The sequence below is a fragment of the Monodelphis domestica genome, chromosome 6 (genome assembly GCF_027887165.1).
Source record: "Monodelphis domestica isolate mMonDom1 chromosome 6, mMonDom1.pri, whole genome shotgun sequence".
Taxonomy (NCBI): Eukaryota; Metazoa; Chordata; class Mammalia; order Didelphimorphia; family Didelphidae; genus Monodelphis; species Monodelphis domestica.
Window position 1 is genome coordinate 3,219,105 of NC_077232.1, and position 21,737 is coordinate 3,240,841.

At 41.8% G+C, this 21,737-nt stretch overlaps 1 protein-coding gene across 8 annotated transcripts in view; it reads right to left on the reverse strand.

Moving 5' to 3' along the window:
- PPFIA1 (PTPRF interacting protein alpha 1) overlaps positions 1-21,737 on the reverse strand; it is a 122,064-nt gene that overhangs the window by 12,137 nt on the left and 88,190 nt on the right. For all 8 annotated transcript variants that reach the window (XM_056801162.1, XM_056801163.1, XM_056801161.1 and 5 more), the window contains 5 exons: positions 17,112-17,263; positions 14,918-15,090; positions 12,188-12,281; positions 1,467-1,548; positions 1,137-1,337 (listed from right to left, as the gene is read on the reverse strand). In XM_056801162.1, coding sequence (XP_056657140.1) covers positions 1,137-1,337; positions 1,467-1,548; positions 12,188-12,281; positions 14,918-15,090; positions 17,112-17,263 — 702 coding nt within the window. The remainder of the gene's footprint in view (positions 1-1,136; positions 1,338-1,466; positions 1,549-12,187; positions 12,282-14,917; positions 15,091-17,111; positions 17,264-21,737) is intronic.

Here is a 21,737-nt window from a genome sequence, read left to right on the forward strand (position 1 = left end):
GTGTGAGGTTGCCCCCAGAGGGCACCTGCCCAAAAGAGTTTGGGGAAGCTTCAGCACTGTGGGAGCCCTGCAGGCGTTCAAAAGCAGTCTTCACTAGGCTCATTTTCTCAAAGATGTAACTTTACATCTAATTTGCTGTGTACTTACAGAGTCTAAAAAATACTGCTCAAGGCAATCAGGCAGTTGTCATTCTTTACCCAACTGCATTATAAAACGGGCCAGGTGATCAAGAAAGGCAATACCAACTCTACTACTGTCGAGAAGAAGAAAATCCACGTGCCCTTTTCTCTGACTGAAAAGTGTGACGCTGGCCCACAGAATGACTAAAATGACCTGTGATGACAAGGAGCCAAAATGGAAATATCTTAAAAGGAAAGTGACTTTACTCCTTCATAGAGAACTTATCTCAAAGTCAGAGTAACCAGCAAAAAAGTGAAAAGGAATGACCTTTAGAAAGTTTAAATATAGTTTATTAAGTCATTCTCTGAACTACCAAATACATACATGTATTATCATGATTCTTTTCTTTCTTTTTTTCAAACTCTTACCATCTTAGAATCAAAAAAGCAGGCAATGGGGGCTAAGTGACTTGCCCAGGGTCACCCAGCTGGGAAGGGTCTGAGGCCACATTTGAAGCCAAGACCTACCATGTCCAGACCTGGTGCTCTATCCACTGAGCCACCTAAATCCCAATCATTTTCCTTTCTTTCTTTCTTTTTTTAAAACCCTTACCTTCCTTTTTGGAATCAATACTATGTATTGGTTCTGAGGCAGAAGATCGGTAAGGGCAAGGCAATGGGGGTTAAGTGACTTGCCCAGGGTCACACAGCTAGGAAATGTCTGAGGCCACATTAGAACCCAGGATCTCCCATCTCTAGGCCTGGCTCTCTATCCACAGACTGCCTAGCTGCTCCCTACAGACACTTTTACAAAGTTTCTTTTAAATTCCTCCAATAAACACTTTTTGAGACTCCTTATAATGGGCAAGACCCAGGGCACAAACCATGCACAGACATCCCATTCATTACCCATCAGTCCTCACCATTTGTTTGCCAACATTTCAGATCTGTAAAGAATTTCACTAACAATGGAAAGGGCCTGCCTTCCAGGAGGTTCTTGGGCTCTCGGGGTCTTACCGTTCTTGATGTTGGTGGAGCAGAAGGGCTTGTCAAGGACATGATTTCTTGAATAGCGAGCCTCAATTTTAGCCTGTGCAAAGGGTTACTGATTCCAATTTCCCGCTGTATTTCGGTGTCTGACAGGGCAGACATGATGGCCCCGCTTTTCACATTTGCTCGACAAGCTGCCACGTACCATGCAGGCATCCCGACCCACAGCTGGAAAAAAAAAGAGACATGACAGAACTGAGCATCATCCCCCAGCCAGAGGACAGATTTATATTTGATGAAACATCATGCAAACATTCAAGAAAATCTCCTTTCAAAAGTTTTCAGGAATGCCATTACCTCGAGCCACACAACCACAGTTGGCCCATCCCACTGTGCAAATGGCAGGCCCTGTCTTCGAGCTTCCTCAAGCAGTTCGTGTCTGAAAAACAATAACAGAATAATTTGTAAAACACTGGGAAGATGGCTATCTTGCATTTTCTGACAGTCTCTGTACAAACTATAGTCATTCTTCCTGCCTAATTCCACATATCAGCAATGTGGCTAATGGAGGATTGTCTACCACCTACATAACTTTGGAGGTATTAGAAAGTATGACCTGGAGAAAAGAAATCCCCACATTCTCTTAATTCCTCCCTTTTAGAGTTCTTTCTCGATTTTGAAACTGAAAATAAAAAGGTTAAATGCACCCCCCCAAGCAAATGGTCAAAGGTTAAGAACAGCTAAGTTTCAAAAAAGAAGAAATCAAACTATTAAGACACAAAATTCCCAATCACTAATAAGTAAAGAAATGCAATTAGTAGAACAACTCTGTGACTACCTCATATCCATTAGATTAGCCACAATGGTCCAAAAGGAAGGGCCAGGGGCACTAAACTATGATTCTTGATTCTAGAAAGCAGTTTGGCACCTTCCCCCAAATTCCCTAAGCTGTGCATGACATTTGACCCATAAATAGTACTATTAGGTCTACCCCAAAGAGATGGAAGAGAGAAAAGGAAGCATAGGACAAAAATGTTTCTATCACAGAATCAAAACAGTTATTCATCAAACAGGGAAAGGTTGAAGAGATTATAGGAAGTGAATGACTGGAATTGTATTGTGCCATAAAAAATGATGAAAGAGAAGGTTCCAGAGAAGCTTAGGAGACATATAAGTGACTAATAAAAGAAAGTAGAACTAGGAGAACAATTTATACAATAGCAAAAACATTCTAAAGAAAACCCCCCAAACTTTGAAAGATTTAAGAAATGTGGTCATGATTACATAAAGAACAAGAAAACATTTCTACATGCTACCAATGACTTGATTTCCTCGACTATGCAAATTTCTATTTCTTTCAACTTGGGAGTGGGAGGTGAGGAGAAGAAGGAAGGCAAGTGATGGGACTGACAAAAGGAGGGAAAGGGAAAGATTTTTCAAAATTCACTTAAAAGAACAGGAGGAAAGCTGAAAGGAAACACAATCAAAAAAGACAGTTTGGAAAATTCTATGTTAAGTTAAACAGGAAAAAGAAAAAAATAAAATTGAATTAAAAAAAGCAAGATATCCATAAAAGGAATCTGTCATTCCGTGGATGGTTCACCTTTTCTGTTCTATCTACTATAGGAAAATTCTCATTTTATTTTTATTTTTTTTGCTGTTAGGTTCAAAATAAGTAAAACAAAAAATAAACATTTTACAATTAAAAAAAAAATCACATGGAGTATATTTATTTTTTTTAAGAACTCTTAGCCTCTGTCTTGGAATCAATACTGTGTATTGATTCTAAGGCAGAAGAGTGGTAAATGCTAGGCAATGGGGGTTAAGTGACTTGTCCAGGGTCACCTAGCTGGGAAGTATCTGAGGTCAGATTTGAATCTAGGACTTCCTGTCTCTAGGCCTGGCTCTCAATCCACTGAGCTACCCAGCTGCCCCCTGGAGTAGTGTTTAGAGTGACCTGAGAGCTGGTTTCAGTGGGAATGAAAGGGATTTTTTTTTAAACAGAAGAAAAAAAATTCCTAAAGGTGAAAGGGAAAATAGAAAGCCAGGAATTTTGAGAAGAGGTTGGGATAAAGTCTTTCAGGATTATTGGTTATGGGTTCAAATAGCTTAAAATGAAGCCCAGCTGCTGATTTAGAAGACATTATATTCTAAAATCCCAATAAAAATCAGTACACAAGTATGTGGCTATTGGGCAATATAGTACACAGAGTGATGGGCAAGAAGTTGGGAAGACCTCCATTCAGATCTCTCCATCCCTGACAAGCTGAGTGTTCCAGCCATTTACCTGTCTCATTTTCCTCATTGGGAAAAATGGGGAAAACAACAGCCCCTACCCTACCACCTCCCAGGGTTGTTAGGAGAACCAAATGAGATAACAACTGTAAAGTGCTTATTTACCACAAGCTCTGGCTCATAGTGGGCATTTAATAACTGGCTATTCCCTTCCTCATTTGCATGTCAAAAGGGCAAAAGTCAACTAGTTCATCAACTCCAAGAAAGGAGAAGAAGAAACATTCTATCCCGTATGAGGGACAGACTAAAAGGTATTTCCTACAAGATTTTTATAATAATGTTCTATGTAGTACCTGCAAAATGCTGCAAATATCAAGGCACACTAATGGGGACAGATTACTGTCACGGAGCCCTGTGCTGCAAATAAGGATGGGGAAGCTGAAGCATTCTGTAAAACCGTCTGGCAAACAACTTAAAGCGGAAGAGCAGAACCCTAATACTGGAATTCCCCCCCAACTTCCTATCACAGAAGGAACAAATGATGAAGAATGACAAAAAATACTGATGAGGATAGAATAGGAGCCATCAAGAAGTTAACTAGTCATTTACAGCTAGAATTCATTTACATGTAATGGTACTAAGCAACTCTAGTGGCTCATATTTCTATTCAAATTTTAATGACCAAAACAAAAAACATTTTTAAAGGAAAATAAAGATGAGAGCAGCAGCCAGAGCTCTCTGTCTCCTCCACTGCCCTTTTCTGGAGGGGGACAAAAGGGACACTGGAAGAGCAGCCTCTCTGAGCCCCCTCATCCAATGGCTACAGAGTAGGCCCCAAACAGAGAAACTGGCATGTGTTTTTCCATCTCTGGGTTCAGGGTCTGCTCGCAGCTCCAGGCCTCGGTCCATCTAGCTAGCATTAAGAAATGCCTGTGCTTCCATGAAATGATCCAACGTTAAGTGCGCAAAACAGGAGAACACTGAAAAGATATCAGTAAGTAATACTGCCCAGTGATCAATCACCATTTTCAACAATCCAAGACAAAACCCAAAGGGTGCTGGCCAGCCCCAGAGGAAGATCCGAATCAGCCTAAACACAGATCAAAGCAGACTTTTACGAATGCTTTATTTTTCTTGTTTTGGGATTTGTCTGTTTTCTTTCGCAATAGAGCTAATATGGGCATATGTTTTGCGTGACTGTACATGTATAATTTATATTGCTAATCCTCTCAAAGAGGGGCTTGGTGAGGGAGGGTGAGAATTTGGAACTTGATTTTATTTTACTTTGTTCTTTATATTATATTTTGTTGTCATGCAAAACACACCTCCATTTTGTCATTGTTCTAAGAGCAAATTCATACATAACCAAAACACCCATAAATACACTGATGTAAAAGACAACTCCTACAGTTCTTTCTCTGGGGGTGCATAGCATTCTCCTTCATAGATCACTGCATTGCTGGCACAGTAATACTGCTGTTGTGCACAATGTTCTCCCAGTTCTGCTTATTTCGTTTCTGCATCATTTCCTGCAGGTCTTTCTAGCTTTTTCTGAAATCATCTTGCTTATCATTTCTTATAGCACAATAGTATTCCATCACCAACATATACCACAATTTGTTCAGCTATTTCCCAATTTTTGATGGACATCCCCATAATTTCCAATTCTTTGCCACTATAAAAAGAATTATTATAAATATTTTTAAACAAGTAGGTCTTTTCCCCTTTTTTATTCTCTCTTTGGGATACAGAGCCAGTAATGGTACAGTTTTATAATCCGTTGGGAATAGTTCCAAATTGCCCTACAAAATGGTTGGATCCATTCACAACTCCACCAACAATGCAGTAGTGTCTCAATTTTGTCACACCCCCTCCAACATTTACTACTTTTCTTTGCTGCCATGTTGGCCAATCTGGTTAAGTATGAGGTATATATCTCAGAGTTGTTTTAATTTGCATTTCTCTTATCAAGATTTAGAACTTTTTTCATATGATTATTGAAGGCTTTGTTTTCTTCATCTGAAAATTGTTCATATCCTTTGACTATTTGTCAGTTGGAGAATGGCTTGTATTCTTATAAATGTGACTTAGTTCTCCATAAATTTGAAAAATTAGACTTTTATCAGAGACATTTGTTATAAAAACTTTCCCCCCAGTTTGTTGTTTCCCTTCTAATCTTGGTTACATTAGTTTTGTTTGTACAAAAACTTTTTAATTTAATATAATCAAAATAATTCATTTTATACCTTAAAATACTCTTTAACTCTTGCTTGGTCATAAATTCTTCCATTCTCCAAAGTTTTGCCAGGTAAACAAACTATCCTGTGCTCTCCTAATTTAGTTATGGTATGACTCTTTATATCTGAATCATATATACATTTTGATCTTATCTTGGTATAGGGTATGAGATACGGATCTATACCTAGTTTCTGCAACAACGTTTTTCAGTTTTCCTAGAAGATTTTGTAAAATAGTGTAAACCTTGAAATTTCTTAGACTTATAAATGTTGGAAATTTCACCATTGGGAAATTTCACACTTGAAAAATTTCCTATTGATAGTGGGAACTCTATTGGAATGTGAACCCCATTGGCATGGGAGGTTCCTCCTCCTCCCTTCTTAAGATTACTTTAGGACAGAAACCTTTTGCTGAACAATGGAAAGGCTTTGACCTATGCTTAAGCATAGAACAGGAATTTCTTTGAGTCATGATTGATTTTAGAATTGATACAATAGAGATACTTGGAATGACAGAACCAGGTCTTGGAAAATACAATTTCCACCCCACTCAGTCCTAACAGGATTTAGGAAGGGCTGCAGCAAAGGGTCAAGATTTAATTATTGAGAATATGACCTTCAACAGACATGTGCAAAGGAAACAGACCTCTGGGCGGTCCTGGGTTAAGCTAGAGCCACCATTGGCACAGGGAAGACATGGACAGTGATTGGTAGATGTGAGAACTGAGGGGAGGGAACTTGGATGGTTTCCTTAAAGATAGAGGGGTCTGAGGACTGGAGGAGTTCGAGAGGTTTTGCTCTGAGAGGTTGTGCTGGCTCTGAAGGAAGCTGGAGGTGGAGGCCCCTGAGACTGTTTCTCCATTTTGGTCACGTGAGTAATAGGGACTGATCTCCTTTCTTTGCCCCAGCTATCTAAGGGCTTGGGCCTTTTGGCCCAGCCTAAACAGAAGGGGTATTTAAGCCCTATTCCCTTCTCTCCCCTTTCTCTCTCCCTCCCTCTCTCTCTCTCTCTAATACCTTTCTTCCTCCTGTTTGTAATTAAAAACTCCATAAAAGGTTGACTGCTGACTTGAGTTTTCATTTAGGAATTACATAGCTTAATTCCTTGGTGACCTTAAATTAATATATATCAGTCTTTTAAAGTGATTTCCTTGTCACAATAGTGAGTTCTTATTCCAAAAGCTAGGCTCCTTGGGCTTATCAAACACAAATTTGCTGAGGTCATTTACCCCTGTATATTATGTAGCTCATCAGTTCCACTGATCTACCATTCTATTTCTTAGCCAGGACCAGATTATCTTGATGATTCCTACTTTACAGTACAGTTTGAGATCTGGTACTACTAGCTGTCCTTCCTTCACATTTTTTTTCCATTAGTTCCCTTGATATTCCTGACCTTGTTTTTCCAGAAGAATTTTGTTATTATTTTTTCTAGTGTACAAAATAATTATTTGGTAGTTTGATTGTGGTGTGCATTTTATTATATTAGCTCAGCATATCTATGAGCAATGAATATTTTTCCAATTGTTTAGATCTGACTTCATTTGTGTGAAAAACGTTTTGTAACTGTTCAGATAATTCCTGCATTTGCCTTGGCAAGCAGATTCCCAGGTATTTTATATTGTTTAGAGGGATTTAAATGGAATTTCTTGTTCTAACTCTTGCTGCTGGACTTTGTTGGGAATATATAGAAATGTTGATGATTTATGTGGATCTACTTTGTATCCTGCAACTTATTAAAGTTATTATTTCAGCTAGTTTTTAGTTGATTCTCTAAGAAGACCATCATTTCACCTGTGAGGAAAGATAATTTAGTTTCCTCATTGCCTACTTTAATTCCTTCCATTTCTTTTTCTTTCCTTATTGCTACGTTAGCATTTCTAACACAATATTAAACAGCAGTGGAGATAATGGGCATCCTTGCTTCTCCCCTGATCTTACTGGGAAGGTGTCTAAGTTATTTCCACTGCAGATGAGATTTGCTGATGGTTTTAGGTAGATACTACTTAGCATTTTAAGGAAAAGTTCATTTATTCCTATTTTTCCTAGAGTTTTTAATAGGAAGGGGTATTGTATTTTGTCTAAGGCCTTTTTCTGCATATATTGAGAAAATCTTGTGATTTGTTAGTTTGGTTATTGATACGGTCAATTATGTTAAACAGAGAGGTTTATGCATGATCCCAGAGGCAACTGAGGGTGGGGGACCCACGGGATAACAGGGTGCAATTTGGACCTATAAACAGTTCAGGAAAATCTGTGTGGAGGAGAGACCAGAGTCCTCAAAGACATAGTCAAGGAGATCCAAATGCAACAAATAGCACACATGAGAGACAATGAGATCTGAACTAAGGGGGTGGTTAGGTAGTGAGAAAGGTGGCTTTCTGAAGGATGCTATAAGGTAGAAATGGCAAGATCTGGAAAGAGCCTGGAAACAGGGCACAGAGGAGAGGGGAAGTAAAGAGGATGCTGAGGCTCTAAGTGTGGGAGACTGGACCCAGAGAAATAGAAAAGTCAGGAAGTGAGGTCACCTGGGGAGGGAGGATATTTTGTATATTTGAAGTTTGTTCTGGACACTAAGTTTGAGATTTCTCCAGTAAATATAGTGTGAACTGCTTAGAATACAACTGGTGATGTGGGACCAAAATTTGGGAGAGTGACCAGAACTCAAAGTCCTTTGTTCAGAGGTCATAATGAAGCCCATTCAGTTTCTTTTGACTCTCTGTGTCCATTTGGGGTTTCCCTGGCAGAAAAACGGGAAGGTTTGCTATTTCCTTCTCGAATTCATTTTACAGATGAGGAAATAGAAGCAAACTTGATGAAGTGACTTGCCCAGAGTCACACAGATAGTAAGCATCTGAATTCAGAAAAATGAGTCATCCCATGTCTCCAGGCCTGGCACTCTATCCACAGCAGGTGTTTCATAAATAATTTCTGTGTGACTCCTTGGGGCCCTCAGATTGTGAAAGTGTTGGGTTAATTATTTTGCTAAAATAAGCAATGCTCTATAGAAAAGGCTTTGAGCTGATCTGAAAAGAGCTATGTTAAAGGTAGCATCCAAAGTTAAATTTCAATTGATAGAAAATGTGTTTCCTCCAAAATGAGAAATTAAATGTGTTAAATGTTTTATCCGATAAAAATGTCAATTAAAAATACGTCATCCTAATAAATTTGGATTCACTCACCGATGCAGGAGTGTGGGTCCTCATTCCCAATTTCCTGCTAATAAGGAAAGCCATGACCTCCACCCGCCCACCCCTCTTTGTCAGTCCCTGCTATGGAGGTACTCCATAGGCAGAGCCTTTAAACACCCAAGAATGCCTCCAACCATGAAGGGGAAGGAAATAAGAGTGGAGGTGGTGATGCTTTTAAACACAAGGAAGAAGTTTCATCCTAAAAATGCGTTTAGATGCGTTTTAAAACGCTTGAACATTCTCATCACAAATACACACCATGCTTTAAAAGAAAGAGACAGCACACACTTCATTGGCATGGAAGTGTCGATGGCAACTGAGTCCCTTGAATTTCATGCCCAAACTGGAACGATGTCCTGGGGAGACTCAAATGAAAGAGTTCTCAGGACGTAAAAAGTAAAATGGAACACGTCTGACAGCAAAGCCAACACACCGAATCTACCAAAAGACTTACCCTGATTTCACCCTAGAGGGCCAGGGGAGAAACAGAAAAGAAAAACTCCTGTTAGGAAATGGGAACCGGTCACAAGGATGAACTCGATTTGGAAGAATGTGCTCACATTTACTAAGGGCCCTGGCCCTGGCCCTGAGAAAACTAAGCAACCTGAGACCAAACTTAGTTAAGAGTCTGTGCTTCATTCCCTCACCCATCCATTCATTCCACCTCTCCCTCAGCACTCATGCAACTATTCAGGTGCAAAGCTAGACCTTGAAAGACCCACAGTGACCCATCACTAAACACGGGACAGCCAAGGGCCGTCTGAGAAAGGAAGACAAGAGGGTCGCACAATAGATAGAGCACCAGGCCTAGAGATAGGAGGACCTGGGTTCAAATCAGGACTCAGATAGTTCCTAGCTGTGTGACCCTAGGTAAGTAACTTAATACCTATTCTCTAGCCCTTGCTGTTCCTCTGTCCTAGAGATCATACTAAGACCAAAAGTAGGGGTTTTTAAAAGGGAAAAAAAAGAAAAGGAGACCAAATGGAATGTTTGTAGAAGCCATATGGCATCCTACAAAACCTCATTCTGGACTCTGCAATTCATTTCCTATACAATGGATCCTCTTAAGAGATAACGTGCTTCTTGTTCCTTCATTCCTCCCCACTCACCTGTCCCTCAGCAAAGAATTAGTCCAGGCCCCTATTCCAGCTAACACGGAGCTCTGTGTAGCTACTGTGGTCTTCAGAGGGTAAATGGAACATGAATGGAGGAAGCAAGGAGATCGAGAACTGTAAAATCCATTTTTACAGAACCATTCCTTTCACCTCAGGATCTCTATTCCCAGTAGGCAACAGAAGCAGAGCTGGAGACACCAAACCCTGGAAATGCACCCAGTTCTAATACGGTTTGTCTCTGGGGTTTTCACAAACCACTGGCTGTGTCCACCAGCCAGCGATGCCCAATTCTGATCAAACTCCTAGATTTGGTATTCAATGCCCTGCGCATGGTCCCTCCTGGTCTCCCTGCCATCCCAAGCACAGATACACCCCTGGACCACCAGCTTTCAGTCTTCTTTTCCATTCACTGGTTATCTCTTAGGTGAGAAAGGCAGGCTCAGTTTTACTTTCGAGTTTATCAGTTCCCTCTTCCTTATCAAACTCATCAATTTTTCCCTTTTCCACACTGGTGCTCAAAGAGATCAAAGATAACTACCTCCTTTAGAGCAGAAAGCATGTAGGCAAGACTCCCTGCTCCCTTCAGGCCCCAGCCCCGTGTTGTCACAGAAACTGAACAAGTCCAAGTCTTTTCACTCTTACTCAAACATTTGGTCACTGTCACTGGACGTTGAAGAGGTCAGTAATGATGACCACTCACTGGCCAAACCGCATTTTCCCATCAACAAACTAGATGGTAGAAAACCATGTCAGTGAGAACTGGATTTGATTTAAAACAAGGCAAACTACGCAACTGAAAACGCCCATTCTTACCAAGAGTATTTCATGCTCTACTTTCCTCCCTTCAATGAGTTTTCTAAAACATATTGTGTTTTATGATGTCTCCCAATAGCTCCATCAGGGCAGATGAATGTATACCCATACATATTCACTAGTCAAATAGAAGGATGTTGTAGTTCAGTTGTTTCAGTCGGTGGTGTTTTCTTGGCAAAGATACTGGTATGATTTTCTGTTTTCTTCTCCAGTAGATTAAGGCAAACAGAGTTAAAATGGCCAGTAGCCATGCAGAAAAGCAGGGATCACTCAGGAAATGTGTCAGGAGACACGGTACCTTTTTTGTGAGAGTGGCTGATTTGACAAAATTTCTCAAATTTTTGTGGAAAAGATGGCAAGATGGAGACTGAATCCAAGGGATTCCCAATTAGGGGCATAACAGGTCAAAAAAGAAGCCACTAATCGCCTGAGATCTCCCTTAGTAACCTAGAGAAACACCTCTCCTAGAGGGGCCCAGGGATGTCAGCTTGGCTAAAAGCCATTTAACAGGTCCATCAATGACCTGGACTCAGGGAAAGAGGGATGCTTTTCCAATTAGCCAATGATGTAAGGTCAGGAGGGACGGCAGTGTGATGTAGGCTAAACAGGAGCTAAACGAGCTGAAGGGTTGGGTCAAATAAAAAAGGAGGGAATTTGGCCAAGTTCTCTGAGATGCTAGGCAGGACATACAACATGTGTTACATTTGGGAAATCAGCTGAAAATCAGCAAATACAAGATGCAGGAGACATGGCCACACAGGCTTGATGTGAGAAAATCTAAACACAAATCCCACCTTCTACAAGAAGCCTTTCCCAGATTCTCTTAATATTAGTGCCTTCCTAGAGATTATGTCCCATGTACCATATCTACATGAGTATGTCCACGTGCGCTCACACACACAATCTTATCTTTACAAACTTGTTTGCACATTGTTGCCCTATTACAATTGAGTTCCTTGAGAGCAAAAACTATTTTTTTAAACCTTTCTTTGCAGTCCCAGAACGTAGTATAACTCAGCTTAGGCCACATATGGCACTTAATAAATGTTTGCTGACTTGTCGTGAAAATATCTGGAGTTTTAGAGGAAAAACTCAAAATAAGTTAATAAACTAATACAGGGGAAGCCAAAAAACCACTCGTGAATTGGGGAGGATTAAGTACCCAGAACTGGGGCGGCCCTGTTTTAAGATGAGCAAAGCCTAAAGGATTATGTTTCATCACTTTTGAGGAGCCCTACTTTAATGGTGACTGTTTTACCAAACAAGCTTCAATTTTGAAAATCAGCGGCAGGTGGAATTCAGAATTTACAGAAATTCCTCATGGCTACTAAGTCTTTTTGCAAGTGGTTCATCAAAGAGTATCCGAGTTACTCTTTCTCATGAAGAAATAAGTAAAATACATATATGTAGCATTAAACAAATATATTCATTAAGTGATTCCTTACCAAGAAGTCAGTGAAACAGAACAATGTTGCCAAGTAACTCACTTTTTCTGTAGCTTTCGGTTTTTCTCAGCCTGCCCTCCCAATTTGTTAATTCCTAAAGCGTCTTGGGAGGAGTTATCCGTGTCGGCTACACCAGCTAGAAAGAAAAAAGGGCCAAGAGTTGACTACCATAAAGCAGTGTGGCAACAGGATCAACGAGAGAAAAGTCATTTTAGCCTCCCCCAAACTCTCAGAAAGACATGCCAAGAAGACCGGTGCTAATTGCCAGGGTGCGCACACCTGAGTTGGCAGCTAAGCGGATAACTGTAGGAGGGGAAGGACTTTCATCACAGGGAACAACCAGCAGCTGTTAGCCTAAACTTCGAGAGAGGGTGAATGACAGACCGAAATGGAGCAGGATCTAAATGTGCTTAATATGGATCAAAAGTCCTATCATTTGGACAACAACAGCACAAACAACGCTGTTCACAAGCCGCGTTCTGGCTGTCAGGTTACAATGTTATGGGCAAAGGCACATTTGCAGCTGGTTATGGCCTGAGCTGGCTTCATAAATCAATTTATTTTTGAGTTAAAATAGCAAAAGGTACAAAAACAACTGGCTACGGTTGTACTGGGGGGAGAGGGAGTAGAAAGAGCTTCTTAGTTTTTGTTCTATATATAGGAAGGGAGGGGAAATGGACCGAGCTAGGCCGAGGCAGAAGGATACCTCATTAGGATGGCAGTCAGACAAGGGGGACCCTTGAAGACATTCCTGACTTCCTCTCAATTGGATCACAAACTCGTTTTGCAGAGTAGGAGCTTGGTCAGAACTGAACCTGCCAGGCTTCTTAGCTTCCTTCTGTCCCAGTGCCATTGTCTGCCCCGTCTACACCAGTTTTCCACCTGGATATCCCTAGAACAGGGTCCTTAACTGTTTTTGTGCCTTTGGAGCTATTTACTGGGGGATGGGGGGGGGGGTGTCATAGAGTGGAAGGGAAAAAGGAACATGAAAATCCTGCTGGCTCAAGGGCACTCCAAGGTGTGCAGCAAACACTCCCAGGGGCAGATCTGAAAAGGAATTAAGAACAAACCCCCAGTAGCAAGCCCTCGCCAGGACACTGCTGGCTTGTTCACTGAACAGACTTCCAGGGAAGTAATGTCACAGTGTCAAAGTCACACTGATCTGTAGTGCTAGAAGCTTCCGAGTTGGAAATAGCATTGAACAGCGAGGATATCCAATCAAATGCTACACCCTAAATAACGTTCTCTATGTAGAGTGTATCCAACTCTGGGAAGAATCGGGCTCCCTCCCCAATAGTACTTCTCACACAAGGAGACTTTTACTGATTTCTCTGAAGACACTCTCAGTTCTTCCAAACACTGTCATTGCAGGTCACTGAAGCATCTAATCCATCGGGTGATGGAACAGAAAGCTCGCGGGCTCCTGGGACGGACCCGGGTAAGAGCTTGGACAGTTGGGAGAAGCCTCGGAGGCATTCTAAATCAAACTCTAATGCCGGTGAACTTGACTTTATTTCTGCAAAACATTCTGAAATTAGAGACCTCTAGCTTTCAGTAATGGGTAAGGCTGGGTAAAAAAGCATGCTGAGGTAGGTTCAGAAATGGAACTAGGCCCAAAGGGCACTAAAGGACTGTCTGCCCTTTGACCCAGCCATAGCACTGCTGGGTCTGTACCCCAACGAGATAAGGAAAAAGACTACAAGAATATTCATAGCTGCACTCTTTGTGGTGGCCAAAAATTGGAAAATGAGGGGCTGCCCTTTGATTGGGGAGTGGCTGAACACATTGTGGTATATTTTGGTGATGGAATACTATTGTGCTAAAAGGAATAATAAACTGGAGGAATCCATGGGGACTGGGACAACCTCCAGGAGTGATGCAGAGTGAGAGGAGCAGAGCCAGGAGAACATTGTACACTGTGGTACAATCAAACGTAATGGACTTCTCCATTAGTGGCAATGCAGTGACCCTGAACAACGTGGAGGAATCTATGAAAAAGAACACTGTCCACATCCAGAGGAAAAACCGTGGGAGTAGAAACACCAAAGAAAAACAACTGCTTGACTGCATGGGTCAAGGGGGTATGATTGGGGATGCAGACTCTAAATGAACATCCTAATGCAAACACCAACAACAAGGATATAGGTTGTGATCAAGGACACATGTAAAACCCAGTGGAATTGCGTGTACTGGTTACAGGAAGGGTGGGGGGAGGGAAGGGAGGTAAAGAACATGATTCTTGTAACCAAGGAATAATGTTCTAAATTGACTAAAATTTTTTTAATTAAATTAAAAACAAATAAATAAATAAATTTGAAAAAAATTAGTAAGGAGACTCCTGCCAAACATCAGAGAGCATTCAAACCTGACAGCTTTGGGCAGAAATCATGACAAAGCAGGAGAGGGACTGAGACTCCCAAAGTGAGTGTACCACCCAGGTCTCCTCCTCACTGAATGAAGGTCTTCAAGATTTCAGAGTCATCTCTTGGGGTTGCCCTAAGAGCTTTTCATTCCAGAGCGAATTGTAAAACAAACTAACCCGGGAAGTCTTTTGGATTGCAATCCCTGGTCTTCTGACCTCACATTCAGGGTCTTTCTCACACTATAACTTAGCAATTTCACTGACATTTAAGGTGATGTTCTCAGTAAATTGTGTACTGAAATTAATTTAAAAGGTCAAAGCACTCCTGTCTGAAGAAATTAAAATTTAATTAAGCCACTTTTCTTTCTCCAACTCCAAAATATTACAGAAACTACTGAAAAATAACCAACCTTGCCCAAGGGAGTCTTTGCCAGGGTGTCCAGGCCGACCCTTCTCTTTCTTACCAAACAAACGACCAATAGAGGATTTGATTCCCTTCTTTTTCGGTGCTTTATGAAGGGAATCTTGGCTGCTATTACTGCTACTAGGATTGCTTACTTGACCATCTTGTGAACCTGTGGAACTTGAAATGAAAAAATTTTTAGTCCTTCAAGTATGTATCATGAAATTAAAAGATTAAGAATTACATTCCTTACTCTCACATTTTTATAAACAAAACTTCTAGCCTCATAACATTAAAAAAAAAAAGGGGGGGGGCGGCAGCACGTGCAACAAATACCAGTAAGCAAAATTTAGGGACTACAAACAATCTGAGAAGGATAAAGGATTAAAAAGAAATTTTAGATTCACTTCAGCTTGATTAAAATTTCTCCTTTGAGGATATGTGTAATATCCAGTGGAATTGTGCGTCAGCTACGGGAAGGGTGGGGGGAGGGCAGGGAGGGAAAGAATATGATTCTTGTAACCAAGGAATAATGTTCTAAATTGACTAAACAAAATTTAAAAAAAAATTTCTCCTTTGAAAAAGAAGATTTAATTTGAAACTGCCTCCTCATGCACAAATTGCATCAAGCATACTCTAAAAGCTGGAAATGCAAGATTGAAAGTAAAAGAATGCTCCCACATCAGCAAGTGCTACAAAGAGGTATTTGTTGTAGTTTTAAATGATTTTCTTTGGGATTTTACAGTTTGTGAATTGATATGAAGCACAACAGATGGCATTCATATTGCACTTTAAGGTTTGCAAAGAGCTTCACATGTTACCTCACTTGATCCTCAAAACAACCTTGGGAAGTATTGTTATGATCACCATTTTGTAGGTGAGGAAACTGAGGCAGAGAAAGGTGAAATTACTTGCCCAGGGTCACACAACTAAAGTGTCTAAGGTGTGAGCTCAGGTCTTTCCAATTCCAGTCTAGCACTCTACTGACTGTGAGACACAACTATCTTCTAATAAGAGATCTAAGGGGACAGCTGGAGCCAGGCCTAGAGAAGGGAGGTCCTGGGTTCAAATCTGGCCTCAGACACTTCCTAGCTGTGTGCCCCTAGCAAGTCACTTCATCCCCATTGCCTAGCCCTTACCACTCTTATACCTTGGAACCAATAAAATATTGGTTCTAAAACAGAAGGTAAGGGTTTAAAAAAAAATATAAGAGATCTGTAAAATTGGTAGGATTTGAAGCTAGGTAGAATTTGTAATTCTTATGGGGATGAGAAGACTGGCCATTTATGCTGCCTTCACAATAAAATTAGTGGTTCTGGTACCCAGAAACCCAGAGTCTGATTTTCTATATTTAAAAAAAAAATGGAGGCAGCTGGGTGGCTCAATAGATTGAGATCCAGGCCTAGAGACAGGAGGTCCTCGATTCAAATGTGGCCTCAGATACTCCCAGCTGCATGACCCTGGGCAGGTCACTTGGCCCCCATTGCCTAGCATTTACCACTCTTCTGCCTTGGAACCAAGACACAGTATTGATTCTAAGACAGAAGGTGAGGGTTTAAAAAAAAAAATCAAAACCCCAAACTAACATGCTCTAAAACCATTCTCTGAATGCATTCCTTTGACAGGTTGATACCTACATTATCTGCATTACTGATGAGGTCCTCACAATAATGCCAAAGACTGTTATCACAGCACAACATAACACAAAACTTCTCCAAAACTGCTCAACACACTGGGTTCCAAGAATGAAAGAACTATCCATTTCTACAAGCAAAATCAAGTTACAGGTAAGACTGCTCTCGTTTGGAGCAATGCGAGCTCTCTCAAAGACGCCTTTTCCTTCCTTCCGAGGATATATGGTAACTGGAAACGGGTTCAAGGCCTGACCCAGAGGCCTGAACAACAGCTTGACTGCTCTGTAGCACATTGGTGGATTTTAAGGAAATGGCTGATAAGAATCACATTAATGTAATAAAGGTTTTATGACAACAATTTTCAAAATCAGGCTTGAGATTATGAGAGAGTTCATCTGCTTTAGCTGTATCACCCAGGATAAAAAAGGCAAAAGATGGAAGATCTGACAATCGAGTCCACAGCAATCTGGGAATGTGAGAAGCTTTTTTCCTTGGCCAGCCCAGGCAGGCGGCCATACACACATGCATGCACACGCACAAACCCACAGACCTCGAGTAATCACTTACTTTCGAATGTCCCTGATGTCTTCATGGCTCACAGTGTGCAAAGCTCCTTTGTGGAGTCTGTCTAAACGGAGTGACCGAGGGGAAGAAGGGGGGGAGGTTTCACATTTTATGGTGGTCTTGTCATCTCGTACCTCTTCTCTTGAAGCTGGCAACTAGAAGAGATTCAACAGACCATCAAAAGAGTGATGGTACACATGGAAGAGATTATTTCAATTATATCGCCAATAATGAACTAAAAACTAATCATGCTATTTGCTCTGAGTAGATAAGAGTCAAACCCTGGCCCTGCCTAACACTAATTTAGTAAAAATGATCAGAAGCTGAGCAGTCAAGTGGAAGGAACCCCAGGCCCAGGAGTCCAAGTCCCTTGTGAGCTCCAGGATGACCTGGACCTCGGAGCCATCAACTTCTAGAATAATGATCACTGGGGGTAGTCATTCCAGGCTTCAACTGCACAGGGATGACTCTCCACATTGTACAGTTAAGGAAATTGGTGTTCAATGAAGTTATAGGGCTTGCCCAGGGGCATCAGAAGCCAGCTTGGGACTTCAAGCGAGCACTTGAGCCTCCTCCATTAACTGTCCTTCACCCCTGTGTAAAATGAGGAACACTTCAGGTGAAGATTCTCTAAGGTGCCTTCAAGCTACAGGATCAGATGATTCCTAGGAGAGACTAAGAATGGCTCCTTAAGATGTGAATTGTGCTTATCTAGAAGCCACAGTCTTTTCTACAGGCCAGAAGGCAAAGGCAAAAGTTCGCATATTAGGAATTTTTCACATGGCTCCAGCCCAGGGATAAACAGATTTCCTAGAATAGCTATCCATAGATTATTGGATTTTACATCTTTAGCAAATCACTGGGACTTCTCAAAGTGGATAATAATAAAACAAATAATGTAATATGCAAATTTAAGCATTTTAAATATTTTTAAAATAATTTTATTCAACCTGGTAGAGATCTCACAGATTGTGTTTTGCTATTAAAACAGAAGTGCCTCCTGAATGCGGAGGCAAGGGGCTAAGGGCTACAGAGGGAGTAAGCCCCTTTGGTCCAATAGCAAGCCAGGAAGCTCTACGGACTGTTATTTGTTTCTGTGTGCCCAAGTAAACCTGATGATTAGACTGCATCCATTGAGCGGCCAGAGCAAACGCCTGTCTCAAACTGACTTTCTAATGGACCCGGCACAGAGAAGATACTCGGGCACTTCTGAGTTACTGACATCATCATTTAAAACTGGCAAATCGCACAGTGAGTGAATTCACTTTACTGGGGCTCGGGGCAAGTAAGGCTGAGCTCTCTGAAGCGGCAACTAAAACGCAAACCCTAGGAAAGAGGCTCCGAGCTTAATGTTCAATTCTGTTCTGATTTGGTAATGAATTAGCCATCATGTTTCAATAGGCTAAACCCAACAAGATGCATTTTAACAGGCATGAATGGAAAAACCTTTCTCTGAAGCTCTGGGTGAAAAAGGCCTGACGGAGGAAGGGCTCAGAGCCACCACCCATCCGAAGGGGCTGGGAAGGTCGGCAGGTGAGGTGCGCCCATCAGCTTTCTGCACTACGTGTCAGGAGGGACACGTAGGTGAGCGACACTAGAGACGGGAGTCTGGAGAATGAGGGGGCCGTAGGGGGACAAGTGGGTGGTAAGCAGAAAGGACATCCTTGCAATGGTCGAATGTTGGCGAGACGGTCATGGGAAAAGCCGGTTAGCCCTCATGCTGCTCAGAATATGGACTGTGAGGAGGAGTCCCTGAGAGGCAGAGAAGGACCAGCAAAATGACCCCTTTTGAACAACTGGAGAGGTTTCCAAATGTCATGAGCTGCTGCTGCTTCAAGCAGACAATGCCCAGTGTCACTAGAAGGAAGCAAAGGCTAGACCAACCGTCCAAAGGGGATACTTTAAAGAATTTCTCAAACTGAAGCCTGTGGATAGATGTGTGTATATATGCGTGTGTGTACACGTATTCTCGGACACCGAGAGACTACTACTATACACCACACACACATACACACTCTCTCTCTCTTCCCCTTTCCGCTAGCTGAAATCTAGCCTATCTCTTAATTATTTAAAAATGTTATTGTGAGAAATCCAGGTTTCACCAAACTGCCAAAGGGGTCCACGACACAAAAACAAAGACAAAGAAGCTCTGCCATAAAGGGGAGCTCAGAATTGGTGGAAAGCTGGATTAAATGACTCTTAAAATGATAAGCCTGAATCAAGTCAACAATAAGACTTCTATTTAATGTTTTCTAAAAGACTATACACAGAACAAGGTGAGAGAAGATGATTCTGCACTGTCAGATCTTCATATGAAAAGCAGCTTCGATTTGTCTGACAGACTAGACTTACCCAAGTGCTGCAAGACTCAATCTCGCTGTTGAGATGACTGGTCATGTCTACAGCTCGCCTTGGGGCACAATGTGGTACTTAGAAACACCATGAGGTTTTCAGAAGTTTACAGAAAATCAAAAAGTAGATGAAATTGCTAAATCATTTACCTTTCTACGATGTTTCCTTAAATCACTAGGCTGAAAGATGCATGCAAAGAAAAGAAATTCAGAGAAACCAGTTTTATTGCAAACTCTGGAGTTGAAAATAAAAACATTCAAGTAGGTGAACACATTAAAGAGGCATGTGAGAAGAGTGAGAGGAAGGAGAAAAGGACATCTGTCAATGGTAAAAAACATTTTCAGGTATTACAAAGTCTGTCTTCCTAAATGTTTGTTTGCCAGGCCAAACGCTAGCACAGTACAGAAACGTTCTGAATTGACATTCAATACCACGCTCACTGCAACCTTGAGGCACGATTCCCAGACCCTGGTCAGTGGGCCACTTCCTTCAGTATTATTCTGAAGGACAAAGAGACTGCAGTAAAGCAAAAGAATTCTGAGAGTTGGCGAGCATTTGCAGTAATGGAATGCAGGGGGGAGAAGGCCCTCCGAAGTTCTCAAATGAGCCACCTGCTTCTCGCCCTGCAATACCACATTAGCATCACATGTTACCAACGAGCAGTCAGAAGCCTCTGCAAAGGGTAGAATAATTGGAACTAGTCGGCTCTGCTTGCTAACAGCCACAATGCACTTTAGATCTACTATGCCAAAGTATCTCTGGGGGTCCCAGAGAGCCCGACCTGCAGAAAAGGCGAGTGCAGGCCTCCCCCTGGCGACCTCCTGCATCTCCTGAAGCTGGGCAGGGAAGAAAAACTTCTTTTCGAAATGTTCATCACCCGCAGGTAAGCCTACTGTGACTTAAAAGACCTGCATTCAAAAGGAAGGATAAAATCTGGAAAAGACAGCCGGGGGTCCCTTCGGCAAAAGGCCCGGGTTGCGGGGCGATACGCTACCTTCTGAAAACAGACACAAATCTAGTATTCACCAGAAGGTGCTTCAGTTGGACCACAGATGACTGAGCATTGCTGAAGCTGACCAAAACCATGAAAGAAAAACCCGGGGAGGACAAAACCACTCACTCGCATATTGCGAGTCTACACAGACGCAGGACGCCACCCACAAAATGTCTCCTTTGCTCTAGGGGAGAGTGCCATGAAGACTTGTTATAGGATGGAGTGGGCCTGCGAGGGGGGATGGGTGCAAAACTACGGGCTGATGGGGAACGGAGGTCTGGATTAAGGATGAATCTGGTGGTGCTAAAATCATAAAACAAAAAGGATACTACACAAAACCAAGGCCAATCACTGAAGAACAGTCTGTTAGCCAACACGTGGAGGCTCACTCAATCTGATGCTTCAGATTTTCTGGAGAACATTAGTCATGAGCCAATGCCCCCTCGGAGGACAGGGCGGCAACATAAAGCATCCACCAGAAATGGGCAGTCCAGTCACTAAAGGGCAACCCTGGGGGCAGTTAGTGGCTCAGTGTATAGTCAAGCCTGACACTTTCTGGCTGTGTGGCCCTGGGTAAGTCCCTTAACCCTCACCGCCTAGCTCTTACTGCTCTTCTGCCTTGGAACTGTAAAAAATAGACTTGAATCCAGGACTTCAATCCCCAGAAGCCCTTGCTCCACTTCCCCAGAATGTTTTGTAATCTCACTGAAAATCTCACCTGGGCCCAGAGCAAGATGGGGTATTTAAACCTGGTTGTGAATAGGCTCGGCCTCTTTTGGACTTCCGTTTTGGAACAGACGTGTCTCTTCCATAATGTAGGTGAGGTTGTGTCTAGGCCTCTCTGTGGGCCTAGACACGTGTTTTCTTATTCTGTAATTTCTTTAATCCTCACCCTTTAATAAACCTCTAAAAAGTAATACTCCTTGCAGAGAGAAACTAATTTCTACCTGCCTCAGTCTCCCCTAAATTTTAATCTTTACAGAACCAATACACACTACAGATTTGAAGACAGAAAGCAAGGGCTTAAAAATGAATGAATGAATGAATGAATAAAATGACACCCTCAACAGCTCCTGCCCATACAGCAAAGCCCACCCAATTCCAGATTACAGAAAAAACATTATGCTGGCAAACACTAAATCGAAAAATCAAGATGAACAAATAATACAAATGGTTAAGGAAAAAAATGAATCATGGAAGGAAGGGCAGAAGACTGTAACAGGGGCTACAGGAAGAAGAATCATGCAGTAAACAGGCTTGTTAGCATTTGTACCCGGCTTTAG